Source organism: Megalobrama amblycephala, linkage group LG19, assembly GCF_018812025.1.
Source record: "Megalobrama amblycephala isolate DHTTF-2021 linkage group LG19, ASM1881202v1, whole genome shotgun sequence".
NCBI lineage: Eukaryota > Metazoa > Chordata > Actinopteri > Cypriniformes > Xenocyprididae > Megalobrama > Megalobrama amblycephala.
Window position 1 is genome coordinate 21,603,846 of NC_063062.1, and position 12,918 is coordinate 21,616,763.

A 12,918-nucleotide genomic window follows, 5' to 3' on the forward strand; every position below is an offset into this window, starting at 1 on the left:
TCATATGTCGGAAAATCAAATTAAATCGGCTGAATTGCCTGTGCGAGGAAGCTTTAACTAATCTACAGCGCAACATCGATGCACCAAAAAAAATTATTTACTAAAATTCAATAATTTTTTAATCAAATATTAATTTACCGAATTGAATTAGAACAGAATATAGCCTTTTAATATATGTCTTTTTTTAAAAGAAATAATTCAAAGCGAAAAGAAATAGGCTACTCGCGACCATAGTTCGCTTTGGGAAACGCACCCCTGGGTAGCGTTTCCCAAAAGCATCCTAAGCCTAAGTTGATCGTAGCTCCATTGGTTTCAATGGAACTACGATCAACTTAAGCTTACGATGCTTTTGGGAAACGCTGCCCTGCACTATTTCTTTAGAACAAAACTGTGCAGCAGGTCTATCATCTCTAGTCACACACTTCAGTTAGCCTATGTGTCTCACCCCAACACACACCTGAGAAAAAACTTTGCAGGTCATATGAGAGCATACTCATATTTAGTGAGCTTAATGCTGCATTTTATTGTCAGTAAAGGTAAGGGCGTTGTAAAAAGAAAAAAAGGCATAAGTGGGAAAATTAAATTATTTTTTCATTAAACTGCAATTTAAATATATTATTTCTAAAGATTATACAAAAATAACCAAATAAAAAGGCAGAATAAGCTGATCTAGCATGTGAAATGGTGGCATCTTAGTAAATGAATGGTAGACCCCCTTAAGCTCACAGAAATGGTTTGACCCAAGTTCTCAGCAGCCAATGAAAATGACCCGTTCAAACTGATTTTTAAGGCGTATTTCACGCGTGAAATACGCGTTAAATACGCGTGAAATACACGTATTTAACGTGTTGTTGACGTGTTAAAATTCACGTATATTTGGCCCTCATGGCCTTCCATATATACCCGAGGCGGACACGCGCACGCACCAGCCATTGTAAGTCCACAGGACCGAAAGTGCATAGAAGTGTGCCATTTGGGATTCAGCCAAACACAAACATAAACGCAAAAGGACAACAAACTTGGGTTCAGCATTTAACGTGTATGGTGTACAAGGACTTGCAGGAGTCTAAATTATATATCCTCGATCACTTCTAGTCAGCTTTGACGCAACTCTCCTCAGCTAACGCGTCTTTTTTAAGTGAATAAAACCCTTGTCACCTGACCTGAATACTGCACGCTAATTCGCTAAAACATACTTATCGGTTTCTGTACACAAACATCAAGGGCGTTTGTCGGTTTCTGCTGTAAAATGTGAACTGGTGATGCCTTGACAGTGGACAATACCGGCTTTTCTGACAAAACGTATTTAGAGTTCAGAACGTGCTATATGTGGAAAATAACGCACGGCAGTTTTTTCTTTCTTTTTTTTTTTTTTAAGTGCCGTTTATCGGTTTTTGCAAATGAACTTTTCAAGTCTTGAAGCTTTGTGTGACAAACAGGCCAGATTTTATGCAAAATCTTATTTTTCGGTGAACTAAAATGATCTCTTAAGTGCTAAGTGATGCTAAGTGTTCCCAAATAAGACATTTAAATAAATCAAAATTACGATGACTGACGATATTCGTTGCATTGGTTATACTGGAGCTCAGTGCATTTGTTATGGCTGACTGACAAGAAGAAGTGAGTGGTCATTTCATTTATATACTTTTGTTCTTCATCCAATGGCAGTTTTTAAAAAATATAATTTTTATTAAGAATGTATAAAGGTCATGTCATTTAAATATGCTCTCTCTTGTCCTGACCTTGCACAAGCAATAAAACACTTTTGTTTTCTATGTGATAGGAATACTTAACTTGGATGCGCCTCCGCTCAGCTCTTGGAACTGAACGCTTTTCTGTGTAACATTCCAGATGATGGACCCTGCGATCTTTGGAATATATTTATTGCAAATCTTTAAGGAAACAATGAAAATGGATAAAACACACTCAAGTCAACCGGTCCCACTCTGTCTGACTTTCATGCTAATCACTGCACATTTCCTTACGCCCCCCTTCAGCATGCAAACTGGCCTTTCAGACAAGCTCTCACCTGCAGAGTCTGGCTAACATCACCGGAATTGCTCTCTCCCATATGAAGCATCGTTACTGCAAATGAGATATATCACATTATACTGCTGGAACAAATGCACACATTTCTGCAGAGCTCAATTCGCACCTCCCCTTTACTCATGCACAGACACACTGAGGGTTTGATATTATTAATCCCAAGTTCAAGAGCATCTTGACGTCAGCGTGTACTCAGGTGGGGTTACACCATCATCAGCCCTTGAGACCTGCAGCCTTGTGCCCAATTTAGAGCTGTAACTAGGAGGGTCCCCTCATCTATTGTGTGTGATTGTGTGAAAGCGAGAAGGGGTGTGGCATACACAACTACCATTAGACACATAAATTCATGGGCTTTACTCTCATCCAGGTCCGTGTCTCATTCTCACAGGATATTGGATGGTGTATCTTGGGTCTCAAGACTCCTCTGCCAACATCCACTGTGAGTTAAAACCTTTCGATTGCTCCTATTTATAACGATTTTACTGTTTGCTTCAGGCTTGAATTACTTGTAATTCTTTTAGTTTTATTTGTCTTTGTCAGAGATTTATTGCCCTGGTAACAAGACTGTGACGGCTGCAGGTGTTGAATGCACAGAGAACATCAGAGATTTGGTGAATCCAGCTGTTATGAAGGTGGATGACGCAGGGATATCCAGACACAAGCCCTGCAGGCCGACCGAGAGTAGATGTGCACTGAGACTTGCAATAATAGTAAGTTAATGCCCATGTGTAATATCGTAGCTCAGGTGGAAAAGCAATACATTAGTGATAGTATTTATACTAAATAGACACCAGCGAGCAAGAGCGTTTACTATACATTGAGAGAACTTGTGATTTAGTATCCTATGAAAAAGGATAAATTCTGGATTTTACTGAGAAAGTCACATAGATGGCAAAATATGTGAACATAGCACATAAAAGCTGTTTTTTCTCATTCTAACTGAGCAGAATTTAGGGAAAGCTTTCATCAGAGTTGCTGGGAATATTTTTTGTTTCCATAATGCATAACTAAATCAGATAGTGTAACACTTTACAAAAATGTTTAGTGACAATTTAGTTTAGGGTCCAATTCTCACTATTAACTAGTTGCTTATTAGCATGCGTGTAACTGGGATATTGGCTGTTCATAAGTACTTAGAAAGCACATATTAATGCCTTATTATAAAACGAATAGTTCCGGCCCTTGGTTCTGATTGGTTGAGCCGTGTTCGAAGCCGTTGTAAAATTCCCAAAAACATACAGCTGACCGCATTACATAAGTATTGCTGCGCCACTGAATGTGTATATTGCTGCGTCAGTCTTAGCAACCACTCTTAGCAATGTAAACATATGTTTGTTCTCTACTGATTTTGTTCATTGCAGCTGCATTATGTAGAAGAGTATTGTGAGAGAGATATCGAGTGACCGTGTGTATTACCTGCATTCAGATTTAGCATTTTTCTTCAGGTCAGTCCTACGTTCATAATAAAAATCTGTTTGAATGTCCGCTGCGGTCTTGTCCTTTTAACATTTAATGGGTTTTCCTGTTCCCTGCTGACACTGACAGCGCTAGTCAAAGCATTTGCGTCTTGTTCCGTGTTCACAATAAGTTTCAATATAAAAGTCTTTGCGACTGAGTGCCTTGCTCATAAAGACCATCTTTGCTACCATCTAATGGTGTAATAATGTAACTTCTGTTGCTATTCACGGTCAGGGACATTTTTTTTCCAGCGGAAGGAAGCCTTTTAATGATTTTACTTCATGAAAGTTGCATTGATACATAATTTTTATTGTGTATTGTGTGGTAACCATTTTCTAAAAACAATAAGCCCCGTGAAGCCGTGGTTTACAGTGAATTTATAACAGCTAAGGGGGTTTTAGGCTCTCTGCTCCACGCCCTCTTGGGGCTTATTGCTTTATTCTGCATGACCATATTCTACATCCTTAATCCTATCCAACCTAAACTTAACAACTACCTTACTAACTAATAATAAGCAGTAATTAAGAGTTTGAGGCAAAAGTCATAGTTAATAGTGAGAATTGGAACCTAATCAAAAGTGTGACTAAATATTCAGTTTGTTAACATTAGTTAATGTATTTTTTTAAAACAGCATTTGTTAATTTATAAAATACTGTTTATTAATTCAAATTTGCTTATGATACATTAACAAATGTTTCATTTATTTATACAACTGAAGATTGTATAACTCATATACAACTCAAGTGATTTAAACACATTTTGTTTATCTAGAAGGTTAATGTTAATTTATAAAAGTACTATTGTTCATTGTTAATTCATATTAGCTTATGATACATTAAAGTTTTATTTATTTATAGCTACAACTTAAGATGTTTAAAATTATTAGTAGTATGTATTAGTATCTAATGTGAAAATTTGATTTATACTGCAGAATTATTTTTCATTGTTAGTTCAAGATACCTAATGCATTAACTAATATTAAAGGTGCCCTAGAATTAAATATTGAATTTATATTGGCATAGTTGATTAACAAGAGTTCATTACATGGAAAAGACATACACTGAGTTTCAAACTCACAGCTGAATCATCAGACTAGGTAAGCAAGCAAGAACAATAGCGAAAAATGGCAGATGGAGCAATAATAACTGACATGATCCATGATAACATGATATTTTTAGTGATATTTGTGAATTGTCTTTCTAAATGTTTCGTTAGCATGTTGCTAATGTACTGTTAAATGTGGTTAAAGTTACCATCGTTTATTACTGTATTCACGGAGACAAGAGAGCCGTCGCTGTTTTCATTTTTAAACACTTGCAGTCTGTATAATGCATAAACACAACTTCATTCTTTATAAATCTATCAAGCAGTGTAGCATTAGCCGTTAGCCACGGAGCATAGCCTCAAACTCATTCAGAACCAAATGTAATACATCCAAATAAATACAATACTCACATGATCCGATCCATGCAGGCAGCATGCATGACGAACATCTTGTAAAGATCCATTTTGAGGGTTATATTAGCTGTGTGAACTTTGTGTTTGCTGTTTAAGGCAAGTGCGAGCTCCGGGGGCGGGGGAGCACGAGATTTAAAGGGGCCGCAACCTATATATCGGTGCATAGTTAATGATGCCCCAAAATAGGCAGTTAAAAAAATTAATTAAAAAAAAAATCTATGGGGTATTTTGAGCTGAAACTTCACAGACACATTCAGGGGACACCTTAGACTTATATTACATCTTTTAAAAAGAAGTTTAACACCTTTAAAGAGCTGAACCATATTGTAATATCCATATTAAATCATGATTTTTGATAATTTTGTGTACTTTACCTCACAAAGTGTGTGAAAAATTGAAGAAGGTGAAAAATAAAATAAATGAACTGCTCTCCATGCATATTTATGAGACCATCTTTCTTAGATGCTTCTTGTTCAAGATAATTGTGCTATTTATATCAAATCATGTGACTGGAATAGAGTGGGACTTTGTTCAGCCATCACGCATATTGAATCGTAATGTAAATGCCATGGTGATTATCTCATTGAGAGATGGTTTTGCTGACAGACAGTAGGACGGTTCTATGTGATCATCTTATTCCAGAGGGACTAGTTAAGGGTGAGCATGCTCGCTTGTGCCTGCTGGCTAAATTCTGGGCCATTAGGCAGAAATACATATCTACCAGCTGTTCAGATGTTTGAATGTGCGTGTCACTGCAAGGTTTTAATGTTCGCCATTCCCTTTGTGCATTTCTTTTTAATTAAGAGCGAAAGATGGTTGTTAGTAGCGCTGTGGAGATATGTCTGACCTTGCTTTCTGAGGGCTTAATGTTGACAAATGTCCCATTCGCTTCTTTCAACACAGACTGTCTATAAAGCGCTGCTCTGGCAGATAGCTATCAGGGGATTTGACTGTACCGGTTTTCAAAGACTTCACAAAGACTTTATATACTTACTGTTCTTACAGAAGCGAGGCTACACAATGATTACTTTACAGAATAGCACAAATTCATCAAATGTTACGGTACAATTTTACACATTATATTTGTGTGTAAAATTGTTCTATAAAATTATACTAGATTTTGACTTTTTTTTTTGCTAAGGTTCTGCATATAGATTCTAGGGAGATGCTAGAGCATTGTGGGTGGTTGCTAAGGTTCTGGGTGGTTTCTGAGGAGTTATTAGAGGGTTGCTAGGTGGTTACTAATGGGTTCTGGGTGGTTTTTAGGGAGTTCTTAGAAAATGTCAGTGGTTGCTGGGGTTGATATGGTTCCTCTGTTGCTAGAGGGTTGCTAAGGTTTTGAGTGGTTTCTGAGGAGTTATTAGAGGGTTGCTAGGTGGTTACTAATATATTCTGAGTGGTTTCTGGAGAGTTGTTAGAACACTGTGGGTGGTTGCTAGGCAGTTGCTAATGTGTTTGGAGTGATTTCTATGGAGTTGCTAGAGCATTGATGGTAGTTGCTAAGGTTCTACATATTTTCTAGGGAGTTAACATTTTGGGTGGTTGCTAGGGAGTTACCAAGGTTCTGGGCTATTTCTAGGAAGTTACTAGAAAGTTGTGAGTGGTTTCTAGAGTTTTGCTAAGGTTACTTAAGTGTTCTGAATGATTTCTAAGGATTTTTTTTAGGTGGTTTTGTAGTCTCAAGGTTCTAAGAGGTTTCTAGGGAGTTGCTAGAGAATTGTAGATGTTGCTAGGGTGTTGATAAGATGCTCTGAGTGGTTTCTAGGGAGTTACTGAAAAGGTGAGTGTTTGATGGGCTGTTGCAAATGTGTTCTGTGGATGGTTGCTAGGAATATGCATAGTTTCTAGGGTGCAACTAAAGCATCAGGGGTGGTTGCTAGGGGCTTGCTAAGGTTATGTGTGGTTTCTAGGGAGTTGGTGGAACATTGTGGGTGTTTTTGGGATTGACAAGCATTGCTAACTAAATATTACTCAGATGAAACCTTTGAATAAAGAACATTATTAGACATCTGTTGATTTATTGTTTAGCATCAAAGTACAAACATTAACAGTGTACATAATAAGTGTTAAACAGACTTCAGATGGCCACATAATTCAGACTCTGTGCTTGTTTTTTCCATGTGTAGATTTATGATGCAACATTACACCTTTCATTAGCTGGAGCTGACCGCTAACATGTGGCGATGAGTGTCTTGCATTGGATACAGCTCCAAATGACTTCTTGTAAAACTCGATCGCTTTTGAGGAAGGAGGCAATCAAACCATAGTTTTAAAAACATGTTACACGTTGTCTTGTGCTTGGTTTCTGGTGTGGCTGACTGATTTCCACATGGCAATATGGATTCAAAAAATGTCAGATTAACTTCTTGGTAGTTTGTCTCTGTGTATGGGGCAACAGTCTATTTGATGTTACGTCACATAAGTATGAACTCTGAGAGCTAAGGGTGGCATTTGGGATGGGTCCTGAGAATAAGCCATTCAATCAGATTGTGACTGGCAATTTCCAAATGCTTTTGCCATTTTGTGTGTGATATACACCAGACGCTCTGTTGACAGTCTGAGACCACTGTGACGAACAGTTAAATCTGAGTAATCACTTTCTAACTTATTTTTCACTCTTTCTCCCCCCCCCCTTTATATTCCCAATTAACTGTATCAAAACATGGAGCAGGAGAAAGAGGAAGAATATGGCCATGTTGCATATTGTCTCTTCAAGTTGCTTCAGAATAATCTTATCTGTTAACATTGAATCAGATTAATAGTCTATAGGTATGACCGTGAAGAATAAGTTCAAACTGTCTTAAAAAGCATGTTGTATTTTTTTTTCTTTTGCCACTAATATTTTTCCAGAATGTTACCTTAAAAGAGGTAACATTTAGTCCCATGAAAGACATATTCATAGCAGTGAATTACAGCGGAATTCAGGGAGCCATTTACAAATGTGGCCTTTGCGAGGTTTATTAGTATTATTCATGGATGTTGTACGCATGGAGTCACTTAAACTATTCCATGTAATTGCTTCCACTTTTCTTAAATGGCATATGGGTAGTTGCACACATGGGTAATTGATTCGTGACAGGAAAAGACCTCTGGATTGTTGTAGAAAGTATGCTGCCTGTCTCCCTTTGCTGAGACTTCAGCGTTGTGTTACTGAACAGTAAGCTAATGACCACAGTGGTTTCTGTCAGGATGGAGGATTGCTTTGAAATGGTTACTGACAGCTGACCATTGCGTTCCATGTGGATGAAATTCAGTTCCTAATGAGCCTTTGCTTAAGCTACATCATTGTCTCACATGAAATAATTTCATTCTTCTAGTCTTCTTTTCATTTCTAATATTGCCTATTAACATTTCACTTACATTTATTGTTACTGTATTCTTTTTAAAGCATATTTTAAAGTGATTTGTGGTTATGCTATGGTCTCTTGCAATCACTTATAAATGGTTTTTAGACTTAAATGTACATTTATTACAGTTCTTGTAGGGCAGAACTGTATTGGCATTCCTCAAATAGGTTAGGATTTGTTTTACACTCTAAATGTTAAATTCTGCAATTAATTAAGTTTAAATGCTTAATGTGCTCCACCGAAGCTTGTTTTAATAGATAAAAAAGACAGCATTTTTATTTGTGCTATTTTTGTTTGTTTTTTCATTTTAAAGCTGGAGTTCATAAGTTTTGCCTCTTTGTCGCCATCTCTGTTTGAAACCTGCAATTGCAGTTATTTGCGGAATTGTCATCTTTACATGGGTTGTGCATCGGCACGGCTCCTCAGCGGTGATGAATCTAATGTTTGCTGTCAGTCACCGCACTGGTGTGGATTCTGTAGTTCGGAATCACAGATTGTAGTCTTGGAAGTATGACCAAAATAAGAATTTTCACCAGAAAATGTCATCTGACAACAAATTTTCCACTTTTGTTCTGACCAATTGAGAAAAAAAAAGCATTACAATAAATCGCGCTACCAGTGGTGATTAAATCTAATGATAGCTTAGCTCATTTCACATCAAACCGTGCAAATTATTGTTATACTTTGTTCTCAAATTGTTAATGTTAACATCAGCATTGCATGACTGTGTATTTAGTTTGTATTAGCGTTACCTGTTGATTTCAATTACTGTACAGTCTAATCTCTAACATTAATTTGTCATACCATACAATCCGCCATCAAAATAATAAGTTTAATTATTTCAGCTGCTGTGAGAAAAGTCTATAAATGAGCCGCCACTTGCAGCGTCTTCACATGCAATATAGCCTACTAGCTAGGACTCCTTCTTTATGTAAACAGGCGTGACGTAATGATGCAAATCATTCCTGTGGAAACCAACCAGTACCACTCCAATTAGAACACATTATTAGAAGCTTAACATTGTGAATTGGGCTAAGGTAAGGAGATAGTTTTGAGCAATGGCTGGTTATGTACTTGCTTAAAATATATATATATATATATATATATATATATATATATATATATATATATATATATATATATATTTTAATAAAAAAAGATTGACGTTCACCATGAATGTTCATAATGCAAAATAAAACAGTGATGATGATGTTGTCACAATATTTGCATACTTCATTCTAATTGGCCTTTTTTTTCTTCTTGCATCTATATAATATACACTATATAGATAGATAGATAGATATACTTGTTGAATTTGGAAGTTAAGAGTTGTTCCTTATAAAGCACCATTTTAAAACTTCTTTCAGTGTGAACTATTTCAGTGTATTTTTATATATTTCTGTGACAGTTTTGTGAGAGTTTTTCCCAAGCACAATAAAAGTATTTCCTTTGCACACGTGTGCCATTAAAAGCACAAGCTTTGCCATTGTAGAGCTTTTAGGTCTAGCTGTATCTATAAGGTCATCTTAAGAGAATGCTCAGGTTTCCATTCTTCCACATTTCCAGTCTGCCTGAACAAATGACTTCCTTTAAAACACTGCCTACCTGCTCGCCCCACGGCTCCTAAACAATCTACCAAACACAGCCGTACTGCTGGAATGCTTCTGGTGGGCACATATATCATATACATATATCTTACATGTGGAATCCTAATGATTTGAACCATGAAGCACATCAAACATCATAATTTTTTTTAAGGTCTTGTGATGGGATTAGCTACTTTTTAGCATTTTAATAAGGGTAACACTTAAAATACCAGTCCTAAAAGCTTTTAAATTACTATGAGATGACCTAGAAAGATTTTAATAATGGATATAAAGGTTAAGCTGAAATGAAAGGAGTCTCACAGCAGTCTTCTTTTGGCTTAATTGGATAATGCATTTTCATATGTTTCGACAATGTATTTTTACTAAAGTGCCATGTGTAATTACTGTGTGGCCTGTGTACATTGGCACATAACATAACTAGCAACATGGCAGTGACTTTTTCACAAGCAGGCATTCTAGAATGTCTTTCCTGTTGATAAATGTTATCTACAGAAAATGTTAAAAATTACTTGCATTTTAGATTGCGAATGAATGTACTTTAAAATAGTTTGAAATGTAATGAATTTTGTAATGCATATGTTTTCATAAATATTTGATATGCACAATATATCAGTACCATATTGTTATAAGCAGATGTTTTTTTATTGTTTTTTTTTTTTTTTTAGATTTTTTAGATGTTTTTTAGACACGGTGCAAATAGCGATAGATGCTATTTTCACTAAGTGAAATTAGCAATTTATTCTATTTAAACTAAGTGACAATAGCAGCATTTTCTTAGCGATGTGCTTTTTACACTAGGTGAAAATAGCAATAGATTCTATTTACGCCATGTAAAAGTATCAGTTCTTTGCAATAAGAGTAAATAGTAATTAGCTATTATCTATACTTTATATTGGCAGATACTATTTGCACCTCAGTATTTTTGTACAGTAACATGATGCAATAATATCATAGAGTTTAAATGATTATATTTATTAAAATTATTAAATGGATGCTGCCTTATTGGGAGAATAATAACCCTCCCTACACCTTCCCCTAACCCTACCCAATAAACACTTTTAATATTATTAAACACTCGTTCGCAGTTCATTTCCACTTTTAGAACATTATTTAATTTTTATTAAAAATAAATGCGAGCTTAGTAAAAGGCTGATTCGAACCCGCGTCGATCGTGTTAAAAGCCAGGTCTGTCTCTTTTTTAAAACTTGAGTGGCCCAACCAGACATTGGTGGGCGGAGCTAGTGTAAATAGCATTGAAGACGTTAAATTCCATGCGTCTTTTTTAAAACTTGAGTGGCCCAACCAGACACTGGTGGGCGGAGCTAGTGTAAATAGCATTTGCCAACAAAGGACGCTATTTGCACTTAGTGTAAATAGACACTCCGTTTTTTTAATTGATGAACTTTAATAACTCTAATGTAATAATTACCCCTTTTTTACTAAATATTTCATTACTAAAATTATATTTTAGTAATGCTGAAATTGTTGCATAGTGTTTAAAAATATTTTATTTTTATTTTTTGATCATCAATTTATTTAATCAAAATAATATATAATAATATATAATATTGATAATTTATCATATAATGTTAATATCAGTCTATCCCTATACTGAATCCATATATGATTGTATATGAACTGCTAATGTGTATATTGACAGTTAAGTGTATTTGGGGCAAATGTTATAAACTTGGTGTTATTTTCCTCAATTTTACATGTACACTGTTCAAAAGTTTGTAGTCATTAGATTATTATTTTTATTTTTTATTCAGCAAGGATTTAATTGATCAAAAGTGACAGTAAAGACATGTTTAAAGTTACAAAAGATTTCTATTTCAAATAATATTTTTTAACTTTCTATTCATCAAAGAATCCTCCAAAAAAAAAAACCTCTTTCACAGTTTCCTCAAAAATATGAAGCTGAAAATTTAGCTTTGCCATCACATGAATAAATAATATTTTAAAATATATTCACATACAACATTATTTTAAATACAAGTTATTTTAAATTGTAATAAAATTTCACAATATTACTGTTTTTTTCCCCCTGTATTTTTGATTATATAAATGCAGTCTTGGTCAGCATAAATACTTCTTTCAAAAACATGAACAAATCTTACCGACCCCAAACTTTTGAATAGTAGTGTAGATTGTAGTAAAATATAGCACATAGAATACCCCCAAACTCATTCCTTTAGTCATGCGTCTCTCTATCTCTCTATCTCTTCCTCCCCTCGTTTTTCATTCATTCTCCCCCTCTGTGTCTTGAGTGATATAGCACATGCATTGCACGGTTCTCTTGCTGCTATATCACCCTGCAGGTAGCCCCTGTTCCAACCCTGCTTTGTTTGCAAACTGTGTGTGAGTATCAGATTCCTCTTTGACAGGATGCAGTGAGCGTGGAGAGGCCGACTGGTTCCGGCGATGTGCGGCCCACCTTAGTGGGTCCTCGCGTCTGGACAGATAGGGTCAGTCGGGGGTGAATGCTTTCCAAAGCCTGTGTCAAAGCTGTGCCCTTGCTCTGTGTGTCTGCCATCACCCAGAATGACCTCCGGTCTCCTCCTTTTGGTCTCTGCACCTGATCCGGAGATGTTAGTTGAGCTACCACAAAACAGCTTGTCAGCATTTCTTCCTCCAGCTATGGCGGAATCGATCGCTTTTGCATCTGCTTAGCTCTTTTAGAACAAACTTTGCCCCCCCCCCAAAATAGCTCACTTAAAACTATATGTGAATAAATGATGATTGCATTTCATAACAGAATATCAAACCAGTGACATTTTTTTAAAAGACATAAGCATAATTTCAAGCTTTTTCACAATAATAGTTTTTAGGTTTGAAAAAAGAAAACCATCAATACTGAAGACTTTTTAAAAATATATTTATAAATTTTATTTGGGAACTTTCTGGTTGTCAGACATTGTTAAAAATAAAGGTTCCAAAATGGGGTTTTCGTAGTGATGCCATAGAAGAACCATTTTTTTGGTTCCCCAAAGAACCTTTCA

General features: G+C 35.8%; 1 protein-coding gene across 4 annotated transcripts in view; it reads left to right on the top strand.

Moving 5' to 3' along the window:
* Positions 1 to 1,065: 1,065 nt before the first annotated feature.
* The window catches only part of sema3ab (sema domain, immunoglobulin domain (Ig), short basic domain, secreted, (semaphorin) 3Ab), an 82,018-nt gene continuing 70,165 nt past the window's right edge, over positions 1,066 to 12,918 (top strand). The window contains exons 1-3 of one of the 4 annotated variants that reach the window (XM_048168205.1): positions 1,066 to 1,620; positions 1,784 to 2,485; positions 2,568 to 2,756. In XM_048168205.1, coding sequence (XP_048024162.1) covers positions 2,393 to 2,485; positions 2,568 to 2,756 — 282 coding nt within the window. In that variant the 5' untranslated portion in view covers positions 1,066 to 1,620; positions 1,784 to 2,392. Of the gene's footprint in view, positions 1,621 to 1,783; positions 2,486 to 2,567; positions 2,757 to 12,918 lie in introns of those variants that run through there. The other 3 variants (XM_048168206.1, XM_048168207.1, XM_048168208.1) reach the window with 3 other exon arrangements.